This window comes from Brettanomyces bruxellensis, chromosome 8 (assembly GCF_011074885.1).
Source record: "Brettanomyces bruxellensis chromosome 8, complete sequence".
NCBI classification, from domain to species: Eukaryota; Fungi; Ascomycota; class Pichiomycetes; order Pichiales; family Pichiaceae; genus Brettanomyces; species Brettanomyces bruxellensis.
In genome coordinates, this window is record NC_054689.1 from 2097666 (window position 1) to 2116005 (window position 18340).

Consider the following 18340-nt stretch of genomic DNA (forward strand, 5'->3'; position numbering starts at 1 on the left):
AGGGTGTTTTACTGACATCAATAACCTCCAGCGTGAATAAAAATTCCATTCAAAATTCGTAGAATTTGTACGACAAGTTCAAGAATTCCTAAAAAAATTTTCTTTTGACCTCCTTGTGATCTGCATCTGGTGAGGGCAGCGCCATTCATTTCAATCGGACTTACCTCTTCGGAATAAGGTAAACAAATCCTGCTGGAAAATTCTTATTGTTGCCATCCCAAAATAGAGATGTAATGGATGAAATAGACGAACTAGAAAATGGTAAATTTCATTATTATTCCTTATTTTTCCTGCATGTCCCCAGAAATCAAGAAGAAAACAAGATTGATCTATCCTTCAAATATGGCAAAATTCCTACAAGTAATTAAAAGTTCTGTATAATTACACGAGGCTACTAAAATATCATTAGAAGACTTAGGTTTAGGTTCACACATAAATTTATAAAATTATAGACATCGATCAAGGGAACAATTACCTTTTGGGACAGATGCAGATAAAAGAAAGACACATATAAAAAAAAAAGAGGAATATTCATTTTTGAGAAGTGGTGACTTTTATAATCTTCAAGGGAATCACTGAAGAAACACAAAACCAGGACTTCCTGCAGTTGAATACGGTACATATACACATATAAGTCATTGACAACAGAGGTACTCAGCACAATAATTACGTCTGTTACCCATTTGAGCAAGATCAAGCCTCCTTTTGGGTAAGTCAGATACCAGCCTCCCCAAATTCGGATTTTGTCTGCAGTAAAACTTTTCTATACAATTCAGCTGCAGACATATATACTTTCAGCATCTTAATAAAGCGTTACAGTTATCTTGCAAATTTTAGGGTGCTTTTCAATCTTCGAAACTTGTTGACTACTTCTTGCCTCAGACGTCATTTAAAGGGCAGGTCGAACTAAGTGAAGGTGATACCATTTTGAGGAACGAATATTGATAATCAAATCAATTCTGTGATTTCAAAAAGGAAGCTTGGTTAAGAATCGATTCACAGTCCTTAGCATCTGGGCTCTTTAGCAGCCAACCATATAATAATGTCCGAAAGAAACAGTGGTACTTTCACGAAACACGACAGAGGTCCGAACTCAAATGATATAAATCTGTCAGAGGATTCACTTTCACAATCCTCATCTACAAATGATCCACTGAGGAATTCAAATAGAACCCTCAAGCCAGAAATTTTGAATAAAGAGAACAACGGGCCACAAAGTGACAACGATACGTTTACGACGGCGGTTTCGTCATCGCAATCAAGCAATACAAGTAACAGCAATGAAAGGTACCTGAGAGATTCCAGAAGCCATGCCACGTACGTAGAATTGCCAGATATGGAAATAGGGATGGATTCTGTGATGCATTCCGTTTATGAAGATGCAAATAATAGTGGCAGTAGCAATTCAGCAAACTACACAGGGAATAGCGTATATCAGGATAAAGGAAGTTCAAAAAGTTTTTCAAAATCATTAGATCCAAAATCCGCAGAAGACAGCAATGGGACATCAAGTACTTCAGGAGTATCAGATGTTTTGACAGTGGATATAACAAATACTAGATTGGTGGATTCACCAACTGCGATGGATTCGTCAATTCTCGAAGATAACCCCAATACCTCCAGACGAAGGACAAATACGAAAATTAGCCGATCGGCATCTTTGATTATACCACAACAAGAGAACTCGGATCAGTTTAACGATTACCGGTTTAACGTGGGAAATTCTAGCTTATCATCGGATAGTACTCCTTCAATGATCGATATGCCTCATCTTCCTATTGAAGGTTACAAGAATACTTGTTCCCCGTCCACTGAAGGTGTTACATACTCAAGTCAGAAAACAAAAGCTTTAGCTGAAAAACCATTTGAGAAAAGACCATTTCATTTGAGCAAGAATTCTGATGGTGCAATTTCAAAAATCCCCCAAAGCTCCTCGCCAACGCTTGGATCAATACATAATAGCATAGGAGCCCTTCTACTGAGCGGCCATGAAAATGTATCCCCAAAGAAAGAGTTGCCTCAAGGTAAAGGTAAACTTGTACCTTATTTCAAAGATATGGCAGATAAATTAGAAGCCCAAAAGGCACAAAGGGAACATGCAACTGCGACAAATAATATGTTACGCTCCCTTTCATTCCAATCGGAAAAACAAAGGCCTAAAAGCTACATAAACACGATAACTTCCACAAAAATGAGGTTAACTGGTGAGGCAAAAACATCAGAGAATAAACACACAAAGCGTGCAAATGTTGTACAACTAGCAAAAGGGGATCAAGAGAAGAAAACATTCGACATAGAAAAAGGGCAAGATAATAGATACCATGATGAATTATGCCCAGGCAGTATCGCTATCATAATGATACTACTATCTTTTCTAGCTCCTCCATTTTGGATGCTAATTGCCGCAGGTTATGCGGACCACGCATTTGGGAAAATCGAGTGGAAATATAAAGTTGCAAGTGCTGTTTTAGCCTTGATTCTCTGCATAGGTGCAATAATAGGCGTAGCTGTTGGTCTTGGGTACGGCTTAACGCATTAGCAAGAATACCTAAAATGAAGAGAGATAGTTCTTGCCATAGACACAATAATTTGTTAAGAAGACGCTTTTTAATGATAAAACCCCCATAATAAAGAATTCCGGAAATTCACACGATAATTTATTTGTAGATCTTCTAATAAGAGAATTCTAAGCCCCCAAATTTTAGTATGTGCGTAATTTTATACCTATTTTTGGGAAACCCATCGTTAGATAAGAACAAATCAATGTTTTATTAATCAAGCAGATCTAACAGAAAAGTTCATTACATTGCTTTCATTAAAAAAACATATTTTACGCTCCATTCCTTTGAACTGAAAATATATGGAAAATATAGCAGAAGGAGATGACTGGGCTATGCTGCGCTATCTGAAGATATCCGATGTGGGGAAAGGGGAAATCTCAGATTTTAGAACTAACCGCGGAATTCATTTTCTTTCCACTTCCGAATATATCCGAATTCGGGCCTTTTTCCCCATTTTTATAATTTTTTTTTGCCGGCGCCCCCTCATAACAGAAATTCTGACGTTTTGCTAAATGTTAGGCCGTTTTTTTTCTTTATCGTATGGCAAAATAGAAATATATATAGAAACCATATCTCACAGTGACAACAGGAACATCTTTAAAATTAAGCTTCTGCAATTTAGTAATATATCTTGTTGATTGGACCATTTAATTCTGTGCGTCATTTTTTTTATCTTCTGCCATTTTAAAATGCAATTCAAAATTTACCACAGCATTTTTTACTCTTCATACATCAAAAATTGATTGTCACGCTTATCTTATTGTACACATATTCTTGAGAATCTGCATTTTTGATATCTTGTTATTTGTCCTTTAGATTATTATTGCGTTTCTAGCAATTCATTACATTTCGTATCGTGTCGTCAATTTATTTAAGCCATATTTAGAGCTTTTTTTTTCTTCTTTCCGTCACATATTTTATTTAGCCAAAAGGGAAGTTAAACGGGTGTCTCATACCATTTGCTGAAATGGGGAACACACCTGCGAAGGAAGTAAGACCAGCTTCTTCAACATATAACGGTGCACACAAATCAGAGCATGATCTTTTCCTTAGCGATATCGAGGATATCGGGCTTGCAGGACTAAGCCGAAAGAAAAAAGAGAAGGAAAGAGAAAGGCGTAAACGTCGAGAGGAGCATCTATTAAATTTGATTGTAAGGTACGAGGAAAATGTTGATGGGGGTTACCTTGCTCCGTATGGCAATTATAAATATAACCTTTCCTATAAAACCCAAGTGGTCAGGGATTTAATAATTGAGAGACAACTAGCCCCTTTCTATACCCCCTTGGAAGACTATGATAGCAGATGGCCCGATAGGCAATTGCTTGCACATATTCACCTAATGAATCTACATGCAACGTGTACACCAGAGGATCTTGAGGATGAAGAGGAAGATCCGGATGAGCACAAGATTTACCAGTCTTTGAGTTCCATAAGAAGGCATGAAAACAAACTATTCAGGAAACGGCTGAAGGAAAGAGCGGTAGAGATGCAAAACAGCTCCAATGATAAGTATAGACGCGATAAAATGACACAACAAGGTGGAATAAGAAAATTTCCGAACATTCCCTCTGACAGTCTGTTGCTTAGGTTGTATAAGGGTGCTGAAGAATGCCCAATTTGTTTTCTATACTACCCCAAAAATTTGAACATGACCAGATGTTGCTCGCAGCCTATTTGCACGGAATGCTTTGTTCAGATGAAGCGTCTTGATCCACATGTTCCACATGAAGAAGGATCATCTGCTCACGAGTCTGCACCAGATGCAGAATCTTCAGCTGCGAATGCAGATGATTTTGTTAGTGAGCCTGTCAAGTGTCCCTTTTGTGCAATGCCGGACTTTGGTGTGATCTACGAGCCCCCAGAATTTAGATCTGGCATTGGTGGGGTTTCACCATCAGAATATAAGGCAAAAGAGGCCACGATAAAGGAAGATGAAACTGTCAGCACTGAAACTAAAATTCAATCCGGTGTCCATGAGGCACGCCATAGTCAAAAACTATCTTCGGCTTTAACGAAGACTCGTAAGAGGAGGGGATCGTTACCTCCTAATGCACCTGGTGTGATTACAATCGATACAATTTATCCGGATTGGGAGCAACGGCTTCTTAATGCTAGAACAAAGGCTGCAAGACGCTCTGCAGCAGCTACAGCATTACATGCATCATCGCTTATAGTGGGTGATAGTACAGGTAGTCATCTGGGTGGAGGAAGATCATCTCTGTTGAACAGGCACAATTCAGGCTCAAGAGCTCTGAATAGGAAAGAACAGTTGGATATCGAGCAAAAAATGATACAGGAGGCCATGAGATTGTCTTTACTGGATGAAGAAGAGAGAAAAATGAAGGAAAGAGTCAAGGAAAAGGAGAAGGAGCAGGCCAGTGAGCACGAACGACTTCGGAATGAAGTCCACAAGGGAAAGTAACTTTAGTGTCTTTCTTTCAGTTTATTTGTAACTAGTTTTAGCATCTTTAGGGGATAGAATTCCAAAATAAGCTCTTGTTTTCTATGTGTACTGTATATATTAATCCAGTTGTTACCTGTACATAAGAAGAAAAGAAACTATTTTGCAGAAGTGCCCGATTTTACACCGCGGTAATTTGCATCCTTTTGCTTACGAGATTTTTGACCAACAGCATATGTACAAAATTCAGTACTGCCGATGCAATATAAAAGGAAAAGTACATATCATGCATTTTCAAATAAATGCTAAGAATAATGTGTAAATAGATGATTTGAAGAATCCTCAACAGAAAGCGAAATTAACTGAATTGGTGAGAAATGCATGAAAAAGCTGCAATCACACAAAATGAAAATTAGGGACAATAGGAGGATGGCCGGCAACAGAGACAAAATTGGACCCGATTAAAATTTGAGAAAAAGTCCATTAACCAACATATATAGATCGATGAATGGCTTATTGAATGGATAATTTAAAAAATAAGGAAATAAAAAGGGGGAAAAAATAAAGAAAAGTATTTCCAATAGACGCTTCTGCAAAATTTCATTCTTTCTGTTTGTCCTTGAGGCTTATTTCATTATTGCCAGGGGCCCCTAAAAATTTCCTTCCTCAAAATGTGAGCCAAATTTGCTTTGTTTTTCTGTGAGTTCTTAGGATGCTATTGTTCTATGCACACATTTACTCGATTTTCCGTTTTTTTTTTTGATCATAGACTGTTTCTAACAATCCATTAATTTATTATTTGATATAATACTCTGACTCTCATTTTCATGCTTCACCCTTCATTTACCGTGTCTAAACATTTCATAGAAATTTATTCTACCACCCAGTTCTATCAAAACTTTGTTTTGCCTTATTTTGCTGTACCAGACGAATGCAAAACCCGAAGGATTAGTAAATGATATTTTGTAGTTTTACTCACGAATGTATTCATGCGAGGAGATTCAACTGTTGCCAGAAAAAAACGACACCGACTAGAGTGCATTTCACTTTTAACGTCTCCTCTTCTCTGACTTAGCATTTTTCTTTTTCATTTCCCCCATTTTTGTTAGTGCAAAAAAATTCTCGTTTTTTATTTTTTTTTGTACTGTATACAGTCGTTTCCCCCTCATCAACTTCCGTTCTAATTTATCTATCCGTCTATGTACATTATTAGTTAACTAAAGTTTTTCTAACAGTAATTCACTCGGTCGAAGATTACCAGATTTACAAGCTTCACGTTGCAAAATTTGAAATAATATTTGAAGTCGCAAACATTTGCATTGCAAGAGAAATAAACCCATTTCGTTTACGCACAAAACATAGCTTTTTAAGTAACCAACTGTTGACCTTTCTCTTTTTCACTGCTTTCAGAAGATTGGTTAACATTTGCACGAAACTTGTTGCCTACAATGGAACAGACAAATTCTATATGGGATATCTATTCCAACGCCAAAAAGCTGCTTCCATTATATCCACGAATGGAAAATAGAACCTTAAGAGCAGAATCCAGAAGAGTTCAAACTGGACGTCAACGTTCCTCCAAAATGGGTCTCAACATTGAAAAAGACGGTGATGTGATTATGGATGAAACAGATTTTGCCTTATTAACACCACTTTCGAACTCGGCAACATCCAGCTCTCCAGGTTATTCAAAGAATGCAATTTCCCAAGGACGTCACTCCTCACAAGTCCCACCTATAGGTAGCAGCAACACAAATTATGTTAACAATATTGCTTCTCGTTCAGGAAAGTCCTTATCTGGAAATGATAATACAAACAATATGATAACTCCTCTCTCTATGACATCGGAAAGCCCGAATAACATCACCAACACTACTTCCGGTACACTGTCAGCTAGCCATTCGACTACAAACTTTTCAGATAAATCTGATACTAAACAGACGACTGCAAATGAAGGGGAAAGTCGCAGTCAAAGTATAGGAGGTAAGAATAGTGAACTTTTTAATGACATGAGTGTCGCTGATTTTTTGGACTTTAAACATGATTCGGCATTTTCTTTGACCCTTGACACTGATATAATGAAGGAAATCGAAAAAATTACAACCAAACAGCAGAATCCCGATACCTTCAAACATAAAACGTTTACTGCAAAGGCGATGCCATCAGTTTCCGCCACTTCAGCAAGCGTTGTGTATAGACAGCATTCTAATTCAGATGATGCTAATTTCAATATGTCCGTTTTCAGCAAGGGCCAGAAGGCAAATTTCTCGAACGATGGCATTTCTCCTCAATCTACGCTTAAGGATTCAGGAAATTCTGATATTTCACCTTCTTTTTCCAAGGATATTTCGGGGATGCAACAGCCCCAAAAAAGTTTTAACATACGCTCACTGCCTAAAGCTGATACAACTACTGAGTCTCATGAATTACCGAGTAAATCATCGTTGATCCAAAAGCAAAAGCAAGCTCAGAGTAAGAACACAAAAAAGAACATTTCTTCTTCGAAGAATACTAAGGGGATAACACAATGTTCCAATTGCGGTACAACAAAGACACCCCTTTGGAGGAAGGACTCACAGGGAAACACACTCTGTAATGCATGCGGATTATTCCAAAAACTTCATGGTACTATGAGACCACTCTCGTTAAAGACCGACGTTATCAAGAAGAGAAATTCTAGAAGACAATCGCATCATAGAAGAGACTCATCATCCAAAGATGAGCAAGATGTCGTTTCATTATCTGCCCCTTCAAGGTCAAATGGCTTCAAACAAACCCAGTTTCAGATTGGTGTGGCAAACTCTCTGGGTGTTTCAAATAGTCCGTCGTCATTACAATTTGCCTCTTTTAGGCAACAGGGTAATATACAATCACAGCAACAAAGAACTTCTAGATTTTCCCACGGCTCATTGCAGAGACCAAAAAATGTTCCTATTCTTCCAAAGCCACCTAATTATTCTAATGCCTCCATATCCATAACTTCCAATGCGATTGGATCGGCATCACCTCCAGCTACAGGCAACAATTTTAACAATTATTCAACCACGGTTCAACCTCAGGACATTCCCGAATTTAAAAGAAGAAAATCGCTCGCTAATATGTATTCTTCTCAGCCTTCATCTCCTATGACTTCTCTTTCTGGAAGCGTGGGATACTCTCCTTCGGCATATTCTCCAATGATGAGTGTACCTTCACCAGTCCCTGGATCCGGTATACCGTCTTCGATAACAAGAAATGATTCCATATCGTCGTTATCTTCGTATGGCGTATACAAAGATCTCAATAGCAAAAGGGGTCTTCCAGTTACATCCGGAAGTTTTAATAACAGTTTCAACGGCTATGGAAGCTTTTCAAACCGTAACTCGATGAGCACGCAATCTATTACGATGAGCACCAACACTTTTAATAATGTTCACAACCCGATGTCGGCGAATAATGGATCAACACATTTCAGTAATTTGAGTGCAGGGATGAATGCAATTAGACAGGTAAAGGGTCATGCAAATGGTCCATCGAGCTTATCCAAATCGGTGGTATCATCTGATCCTGCAGGTAATACTTCTACTGGAAATGCGAAAGCTACTAATAATGGAAGCACATTAAAAGTCAACATGGATGATCTTGAATGGCTTAAATTTGACGTTTGATTTCTATGAATATATTATATGTGTGCCATTCACTTTTAGAAAATCTGTCCCATGCTCTTTTTATTGTTTTCATCTCATGAGGTATAATAAACATTTTATATTAGGATACTTTAATGGGATATGGATGGCATGAAGGTGTTTGATGTCATTTCTTTATAATTCTATATAACGTTTGCACATTATATAGAATTCGTATTTTTTGGCCTAATATCATTCTTTCCTTAGTTGAGTGCATAACTTTTATACATTTTTATTCCTTTTTTTTTCCTTTTGAAATAATCTTTTGAAACAGTTATCTATCATCTATCGTCTCGAGTGAGATGTTATGAATAAATAGCCTAGTAAATTACTGATTTTGTTAAATTGGGACTTCCGTATTTTATGTGTAAGACTTGTTCTGCGCATATTAAAAGTTTGGCAACACTAGAGAAATGTAAGGATGCTTTATTTTGAACAGACGCGCACCCCGAGACCTGAAGAAAAAAAAAGTTTGCCAGTTAATTTGAAAGAAAGAAAATTTTGAGACTATCCGTTGATTTTTACAATATTTTATAGAACTGAACTTTGGACTCAAATAATTACGAATAATTATAATATTAGCTGATTCACATTCAAAATCAACATGTACAGTGGTAGAGGTGGTCAACGTGGTGGATACCATAACAACAATAGAAACAATGGTCGGAATGGTAACTACAACTCAAATTCTTTCATGAATCCACAACAAAGTTTGGATCGAGCAAATGCTTTTGCTAATTCCAACTTGGTCACTGTGGAAATACAGGGATGGACGAACGCATCACCACAAAACTTAGTGTCCTTTATCAGCCGGAAAACCAGGATATCTTTACAAAATGTCAACTCAAATGCAACAACAGGCATATTGACGGCTACAGTGAAAAGCATGAAGCAGGCACAGGATCTTGAACGCTGTACAGGAATGAGATTTGCAGGCAATTCATTGAAAATAAGGATTCTTGATAAGCAGGATGACACAAAAAATCCAGCAACATCCAGCACTATAGAACTATTAAGATCCTTTTTACGCATGAGATACAATCCCACATCAAAAATGTTGGACCTCACGAATATGGTGAACGAGGCGAGCCTAGTTCAGGCAGGTTTATTTTCAACAACAAATACATCAGCGAAGTTTTTTTCTGCTTTAATGAAGCTGGCCACACATGATAAACTAGATATAGAGTCAGTAAACCTATCAGAAAACTCATTAGATGAACGTTGTAAATATCTTCTTGACCTTGCTCTAAGCTACCCAGCGTTAAAGAATCTTGCTTTCGCCAACAACAATTTCACTAGGGTAGACTTTTTGGAAAAGCTTAAGGGCAAGTTCTCGCTTCTTCGTGAACTTATTATTACGGGTAATCCGCTTTTGAATAACAACGACCCAGGAACCCTAAAACGAATTATTGCAATATTTCCACGACTTATAATATTGAATGGTCAACAAGTGAGAGATGAAGGCAGAGTGAACGCGCTGTTTAAATTTCCAGTTACAAAGAAGGCAATGTTTTTTGAAACTCCAGATCTCTCGAAAGTTGCTGCCAACTTTGTTTCTGCTTATATAAGGCTTTGGGATCAACAGAGAACCGAATTGTTGCAACTATACACGCCGGATTCACAGTTTTCTTATCAAGTTGACACAACACATATGGGCTCTGTTCCAATGAACATGGGATCAAACTGGTCAAACTACTTGACCCATTCAAGAAACTTAAAGAGAGTTTCTGGGGCTAGACCACGAATGTCGAAATTGGCCGTGGGTTCCGATACAATTATGAAGGTTTTCCAAAGTTTGCCAAAAACAAAACATTCGTTACAGGAGAGTCCTAACTTATATTCTATGGAAACCATATCATTTCCGTCTCTAAATGGAATGCAAATCACATTGCACGGCGAATTCAATGAAACAGGTGCTGCAGACCATCCATTATCCAATAATAACAACCACCGCGGTGGAAAGTTTAATAAATATAACCAACAAAGAGGTCCAGCATTTGAAAAACGGTCCTTTGATAGAACTTTTGTGGTAGTTCCTGGACCAAATGGTAATTTCATAGTTGCTTCTGATATGCTTCTTGTTAAACCTTATGCGGGAAATTCTGCTTGGCTTGAAACTAAGAATATTGCCGCTCCTGCAGCTGTGACAACTCCAGCTCCTTTGAACAATACAAATCCTACGATACATCCAGCAGCACCAACAGGAAACATCCCACAGGAGATTGCCGCAAAATTGAACCCCGAGCAGCAACAATTAGTGTTGAAGATTATGCAGGACACGAAGTTAAATTTACAATTTTCGATAATGCTTTTAGAGCAGAGCGGATGGAACTATCAAGCGGCAGGACAAAATTTCATGAGCTCAAAGAGTCAGATTCCACCTCAGGCGTATCAGCAGTGAGATGTCTATTTTGCTTTGTGTACAATCTCTTACTATGTACTATTTCATAGCATATGTAAATCCTTTTTTTTTTTTTTTTTTTTTTTTTTTTAATACATTTGATTGAGATCATTTCGGTCATCAATCATCATTGATTTCGATCAATCAATCACTGTAAATATTCAGGTATTGCATAGATGTAAAGTTAAAAAAGTTATTGTGACAAATCAATTATGCATTCAGATGAAAAGAATGACATTACTACTAACTGAAAATGATTGTCTCAACTTCATAAAAGTCGTTCGTTCGATATGTTGAAATTTTTTATCTGTGATGATATTCGATGACTTTTCCACAAGACAATACATATAAGTCGAGCGTCAAACAAGACAGCAGTATATCACATATGTATAGATGCATTACATATCTGGAAAAAAGTATTACAAATATTATGCAGATCTAGAGTTGAATTAAGAAGGCATCACATCGACTCAGCTGAAATAGTACTTCAACATGTATGCCGCAAGGTTTATATTTGAAAGCGACAAGATAAGCCATATAACAGCAAGAACCGGTATGAAAAGAAGAATATATTCCGTTTTATGCAAAAATGGAAGCGTATTATAACCATAGAACGAGATGATAAAGTAATATGTCAATGCAATGAAATATAGGGTATTTCCCAACAATGTTGCAATGTAATTGTCAAGTCTCAAAACTGGCAAGAGCACTAACTCAATGAGATAGAGAAGAACCCAAATTAGCAAATATGCGTTGCAATGAACATCGAAACAATATGCCCATTCAACCGGTGAATTGAATGGAATGATGCGGCGCAAGAAACCATCGGTGCTGAAAGATGAACCATCCTTAATATTTTTGTCCAAAAGTAATTTGCTGGATATGATCCATCCAAAAGTTGCGATTATAAAACCTGCCAGCAGAAAGTCAACCACTACCATATGAAATATTAACCTTATGCACTTTCCAAAAGATCTCGCGTATACTAGACTCCAGCCAACGGCACTAACTGAAAGCAACCCGCATAATAAAATCACAAAGCTAGGATCATCCCGTGACCATTTGTTCCTTGTTTCCTTTTGATAGTACAATGATCGATACACTTGTTTTGGTCTTAGTATAAGATTAATCATATCCCAAACGGACGTTTCAAAATCAAGAGACTTGATATTAAATAGCCTTTTAAAATACCTAGGAATACGGAATTTCGAATTGAAATTCTCATGGATTCTTCTGCTTTTTGACTTTCTATGCTGCCTTGCGGCATATGATGTTAATGATGTAGATTGAATTGAGTTATCCATACTGATGTTATCATCTTGATCTACCAGACCGATACCTTCAGTAATGTCATCCTTTGTAAGTGGAAGTACCGATCTGCGGGCAGTACTGTGTCCAAACTTTTGAGCATCAGTCATCATGCGGAATCATATACTATTTTGAATGTATAATAATTTATTGCTAAAAAAAAGCCTCTTTTGATATTTGATGGGGAGTTGTTATCACAGCTAAGTTGAACAGCTGTTAGGATGCACGTATCAACGGTTATAAACAGTTGAAAAATTCCTTAACGCAAAAAAATGTGAGGAAGGGGTGGGGGGAAAAAAGTGCTCGATTGACGTCAGGCTTTATCCTGGATATATCGAACCACATTTTCTATCATATATTATACCGGGAAACGTACTAAGAAAACATTTGAAGACTGACTATAGCTAACAAGGAAAAAAAACATTATATTATTGTATTAAATGATCACATACATACCTTTATGACATCATCTAGTTCACTCGAGGTATCTATCCAAAGGTTCACCCATAACCTGCTCAATAACTTTTGCTAATCCGGTTCGGACCTCGGCTTCTACGGATTCATATCATCTTCCAACAACTCAGCAATAAGTGGAACCAATTGAGGAAGCAAGGACAACCAATTTTCACCAACCTTCTTGTAAATACTTTTGAGAACTCTGACAGTCCAATACTTCTCGCGTGGTTTACATTCAGTTTTCATGTGTGACATCAACAAGGTATTGACAGCCTTATTATGCTCATCAGATCCAGCAACTTTCACAAGTGTGGTAATTGCCTTGATCAAATGCTTTCCAATTTTATCTTCAACGTTACTTAACTGACTGCATAAAGCAATGGAGACAGCATCAAATCTTGTACTGGATTGCCAGAAACCTATTTGGTCGTATTTGAAAGAGGTAGCTAACGAAATTAAAACCAACCTCCTTAAAGGAATGTCTTCTAATCGAGATTCAGAGAAATCCCGTAAAAGCTGTCCGACCGAATCTAGTAAGTATGAATAATAAGTTGTGATAATGCTTTGTAGCTGTTCTTGAAGTTTGTTGAAAAACTTGAAGAAAGACTGGAGACGCAAACTTCTATCATGCACCTCACCCTTTTCTTCATCAAAGGCCCACCTGACGATAGAAGCAAACAATGGCCTAAACGATTTATCATTCAATTTCAAAACGTAGTCAATACCACATTTATCAATAGTTGATTCAATCCTATTTGCGGTGTTGATATCAAAGTTTGTTTTGGATTTAAACTCCAAAGCATCCAAGAAGAATCTAATAAACACTGTAGATTCTGAAATAGCCACCTTCCTCTCAAGCTTATTGATCGTGGCCTCCAATGCGCTGAGAAAGAGACCAATTGTAGATGCATCTAATGATGAGACACCATTCCATAAGTTGCACATCGCAGACAACACTGCCTTAGAGTCTGCAGAGTCAACTATACTCATTAAAACAGACGACCTCACCTGCAAAGAAGCCAAATTTGATCTGAAAACAACACTCTCAAAGCTCTCAACTTCAGGAATTAAGAAATTAGGAATTTTCCTAATTAAAGTTGCAAAAAGAACTAAAATTGCCGTTTCCCCTAAGCGTGACGTATCCTCATCAGACGACTTAACTAATGATTCAAAAATCTGGTAAATCGGTGGCACAAATTTAGGGAAATATCCTATTATCTTAACACCTTCAATCAACACAATACTAGTAAGGCAGTTGATCGACGAAACAACAAGCTCAGGACTATGCATGCTTAAAAGACCAAATTTTCCAATTGCAACATTCATAACACTCTTAAAAAGGGAGGTGTCCAATTTTTCACCAAAACGTCTGAACAAAGATGCAATAGTATCAAAGGATGATTGGGAAATTTCCAAATCAGCATTAGACTCAATGAGATGTAATAAAATAGGAACAATCTCTTCAATTCCTTCACGAGCATGCGGGTCATCTATTTCTTCAAACTCGAACTTCGTTCCTGTTAGAATAGTAAGATGCCGTATTGTCCTAACAGAGGAAGATGCAGATTTCAGTATTCTGGATGCAGAGTCCACATAATACTTAAGGGGAAGAAAACTCAAAATATTAGCTAACAACTTGTACAACTTCTTAATGATTTCTTCATCCTCCACGTTTCCAGAATATTCGTCCACAAGACTCAATAAATCTCCAATTAGAGCTGAGAAAACTTTCAAGTTCCGATCAACATTTTCCTCATGCAAAAATTCTGAAGCAATCACAATTCTCAATCTCGAGTATCCATTAGAGCCCTTGAAATCAACTAGAGAGTGTCTCAAGTAAGAAACAAGCCCACGCCTTAAGTTGTAAAGTTCTGATTTATTCATCAGTAATATTGAAGGCGAGAAAACGACCCTAGTAGTCAAATTACTATACATCTTCGAGTCTTTTTCAACAGGATCCTCAGGAATCATTTTCCAAAGATCCAAATACTTTCTTGCTGCATCAATCTGTTCAGCAGAGTTAAAATGCTGCAAAAATGTTGACGAGAAATCAACAAGTGCAGTACAACTGTCCATACTGTGCTTACTATATGCTGCTGCATATTGCTGACCGCACAAAAATAGGATGAGATGCATGGAAAGATGACTTCCAAGAGTTGTTGCAAGAGTCGTGAATAACTTAACCCTTCTATGCCTTGGGATGTGTGGAAACGCACTAACAAAAGATGTTAACAAAAAGTCAATCTCTTCATCCATTCCGCTCTTTGCAGTACTGGCTAAAGCGGGAACGACACATCTAATAGTTTCTTCCACAACCTGAGACGAAAACTCATCATCCTGCCTAATGGTATGCGCGCCCATAAATGTAAAAATAGGCATAACTGAGTGTAAAACAATTTCCGGTACAAAGGATGCAAGAGCAGCAACAACAAGAAGTAACTTGTTTTGAACCTGGGGAGCGTCGGACGACCGAATTGAAGAAACAACAATATCAGCTCTGATGGATGAAATATCATCCACATGTATATGATTATCTGAAATCTTGTGTATTAAGTTCACCATGCAGGATGCTAGGGTTTCCTGAGCGTATAAAACGGGGAGTTTTCCATCGATTCCCAAAGTTTCGAGATCATCTAATATTGTAAATAATGGTTCAAGTAACTGGACAGACGGATTGAAATTCTTTAACGTACTGAAATGATAAAGAACATCTAACAAGACAGTTAACTTTTGTAAATGCTGTCTAGCCAAAGAAGAGACTCCCATTTCCCTCATCGCATGCCTTGCAGAGGCGGAGGAAGCCCGTCTCCGCTTTGGAATATTCGTTTGAGGTTGCGCGGAATTACTTAAGACTGATCCCTTGAAGAGCTCGACCAAAAGTTTGCTATTCAAATTCATCTCTTCTAAAAGATCAGCTGGATCGTAGAAAGTTGTATTTTTATCATTTAAACCATTTTCTAAAACACAGTTGATAAGATGCATTTGACAATCAAATGGAATGGTGGAGAACACCTGAAGCATCTTCGACTGAGCGGCAACAGAAAGATGCTTATATGGAGAAGTGAGTGCCTGCTCTAAAAATAGCAATGCATTCTGATTGAAATCTTTAACAGATATCAAATTCAAAACATCATCCTCAAAGGAATTAAAGCCGCAATTTGTGTATCCACATCTCTCGATCCATTCAGCTCTTGATGCAATGTAATTGCTAATAAATGAACCAAATACCTCCACTGGACCAGATGCCTTTTTAACTGCATTACAACCAGCTGCAGTTATACGCATCAATTTACGCTTGATATCTGGAATGCCATTCTCCAAACCATGGGCGGCAAAAAATGCTAGGAAAACTTGACCCAATTTCTTCGATCCAAGAATTGTACCGAAAGAACTTAAAAACGACCCTGAATCGATTTTAAAGACATCCTCCTCCTTTTGTAATGCCTGGAGCAACAAATATCCATCTTTTGGTGACAACATTGCCACCTTTTTAGTTTTAGTGCCATCATAAATGTACGGCAAACAGAAATTTTGAGCATTGTTCGACTTTTTCGACGACATACAGTCTATGATTTCAACAGCAGAACACCTCAAACGAGCATTAGTGTCAAGCAAAAATGTACAAACAATAGGAATTATGGAGTAGGTAAGGATGGTGCCACCAATGGAATTAATACATTTCTTCACCATCGAAAGGGCAAGAGTCCTTGCTCTAATAGGAGCGCCTTCTTCGGAGGCAACCCTTAAAAGAAACGAAATTCTTTGATCCTCATCTTTCAATCCTTGTTGCAAGAAGGTCTCAAAAGAATATGTCTGAATTGACTTGAAGTAAATATCACGCAATTGGAAAAACTTCTGAGCCGTTTGCTTATCAGACGAAAGGAAAGAAACTGTGTCAGAGACAAGTGATTGATAATTTTCAGGCTTACCCTCCATTATATTACCTGAAACAGAATCAAAGCTTTCAACTTCATTGTCCTCTTCAGCATCAACGAATGTCTCATCTTCAGCGTTTCTATCTAAGATGGTAGCATGGAGCAAAAGTTCTAGGTCTGAAACTGTGAGATGCGCCTTGTTGACAATTTTTCTGAACTGTGCTTCATCTCTGTCCAAAAGGTACCTAAACAAAGGCACATAATTTTCCGAATTATGTGCATCATTTTTCACAATACTAAGAGCATCTTCTTCTATGAGTGAGAATGCTTTTGTTGTGATATTAAAGTTTTGCACGGAATCAAGAACGTCCACAACTTCAATTATAATACTTTGTGCTTTCAATGCTGCTCTTATATATGCGGTCAGAAAGCTGCCATTCATACCTGTTGAAAATATGATATCTTGATAATCCTTCAACAAGCTATCAGGAAGCTTATTGAAGACGGACAAAGGCAATACATTTAACGAATCTGTTTGAATTGTCTGATAAAGCTTTAGTATACATTTTAAAGCTGATGCCGTTAGTTTACCATTCAATGTGGTTAAGATAGTGTCTATGGAAGCAACAATAACATCTCTAGAAAGAGGAACAGCTGAAGAAATCACAGCAAGAATTGTATAAGCTGAAATTTTACTCTCATTTCCAGTTGAATCCATTAGTGCACTTGATGCCTCTAGTGAAAGAGCAATAACATTCGAAAGTTCCTTAGAGTTTGATGCAGAAAGGGAGGCAATAGCCATGATCAACATAGAAGTAAAGAAAACAAGCTCTCGGCGGTATACATTCGAATGGGAAACCTCTTTAATCAAGAACTTCGAATAAAGATTAAGAAATGTCTCATCACAAAAAGCCCTCTTGATTGTGGAGTTTGTCGGACATTTTCCAGACCTCTTGAATCCTTGTAACCATTGAAACATTGGTGGTAAAACGGGAATAACATACAACATCCTTTCGAAAATTGGTTGATCATAATATGGAAGTGAACACAATAAAAGATATTCACTATTGTAAATATTCATCGAAAAACGTCTTAAAGGCCATTCAGCAGCCTTAACAGAGATGGCTAAATGCCAATACGGAGACAACATTGAAAGAAATGCATCTATAGTTTTGCCAAGATTTTCCTCTTGTTCCTTTGTCTGTGCTTCTCTATCAATTCTAAGTGAAAACTCACTGAATATGGTATCCCTAAACTTTGAAAATCTGCTATCCAAGATTTCTAGTTTATCTAAAGCAACCAAAGACTCTGAAAAAATAGATTCATAGTCTTGAGTTGCTGCGTATGTCCGATCGTACAAAAAGGAAATGGAGTGTAACTTTTCCTTTCTGTGCCGATCAAGAGCAACGGCCCTAGAATTTTGGTGAATCTGAGTAAGCTGATCTTGTAAGGACATATCTCGATTCAAGCTTTACTTCTATGGGTATAGTTGTAAGGATCATCAACAACAAATAAGAGGTATCTAGATTCAATTGTGCGTAGCTTTTAGAGCTATGCAAAATTTTTCAGTGCTTTCCCTGAAACTTTTTTTTTTTTTTTTCAGCTATCTTTGCAAGTAGATAGATAAATTCGATGATGACATTGCAAATGATAACAATATTACATATATA

The 18340-nt window shown here is 37.4% G+C and overlaps 6 protein-coding genes across 6 annotated transcripts; 4 read left to right on the forward strand and 2 right to left on the reverse strand.

Moving 5' to 3' along the window:
- Positions 1 to 1042: 1042 nt before the first annotated feature.
- Positions 1043 to 2539, forward strand: BRETT_001138 (uncharacterized protein; the record flags this gene model as incomplete). Its single annotated transcript, XM_041279694.1, has 1 exon — positions 1043 to 2539. The coding sequence occupies one exon, from the start codon at positions 1043 to 1045 to the stop codon at positions 2537 to 2539; it is 1497 nt and encodes a 498-aa protein (XP_041137908.1).
- A 989-nt stretch (positions 2540 to 3528) lies between these two features.
- On the forward strand, positions 3529 to 4986 carry BRETT_001139 (uncharacterized protein; the record flags this gene model as incomplete). Its single annotated transcript, XM_041279695.1, has 1 exon — positions 3529 to 4986. The coding sequence occupies one exon, from the start codon at positions 3529 to 3531 to the stop codon at positions 4984 to 4986; it is 1458 nt and encodes a 485-aa protein (XP_041137909.1).
- A 1427-nt stretch (positions 4987 to 6413) lies between these two features.
- BRETT_001140 (uncharacterized protein) lies at positions 6414 to 8612 on the forward strand (the record flags this gene model as incomplete). Its single annotated transcript, XM_041279696.1, has 1 exon — positions 6414 to 8612. One exon carries the CDS (start codon positions 6414 to 6416, stop codon positions 8610 to 8612), a length of 2199 nt encoding a protein of 732 aa, XP_041137910.1.
- Positions 8613 to 9234: 622 nt separating this feature from the next.
- On the forward strand, positions 9235 to 11031 carry BRETT_001141 (uncharacterized protein; the record flags this gene model as incomplete). The annotated part of the gene is made up of 1 exon (XM_041279697.1): positions 9235 to 11031. The coding sequence occupies one exon, from the start codon at positions 9235 to 9237 to the stop codon at positions 11029 to 11031; it is 1797 nt and encodes a 598-aa protein (XP_041137911.1).
- A 470-nt stretch (positions 11032 to 11501) lies between these two features.
- Positions 11502 to 12449, reverse strand: BRETT_001142 (uncharacterized protein; the record flags this gene model as incomplete). Its single annotated transcript, XM_041279698.1, has 1 exon — positions 11502 to 12449. The coding sequence occupies one exon, from the start codon at positions 12447 to 12449 to the stop codon at positions 11502 to 11504; it is 948 nt and encodes a 315-aa protein (XP_041137912.1).
- Positions 12450 to 12891: 442 nt separating this feature from the next.
- On the reverse strand, positions 12892 to 18126 carry BRETT_001143 (uncharacterized protein; the record flags this gene model as incomplete). The annotated part of the gene is made up of 1 exon (XM_041279699.1): positions 12892 to 18126. The coding sequence occupies one exon, from the start codon at positions 18124 to 18126 to the stop codon at positions 12892 to 12894; it is 5235 nt and encodes a 1744-aa protein (XP_041137913.1).
- Between the last annotated feature and the right edge of the window lie 214 nt (positions 18127 to 18340).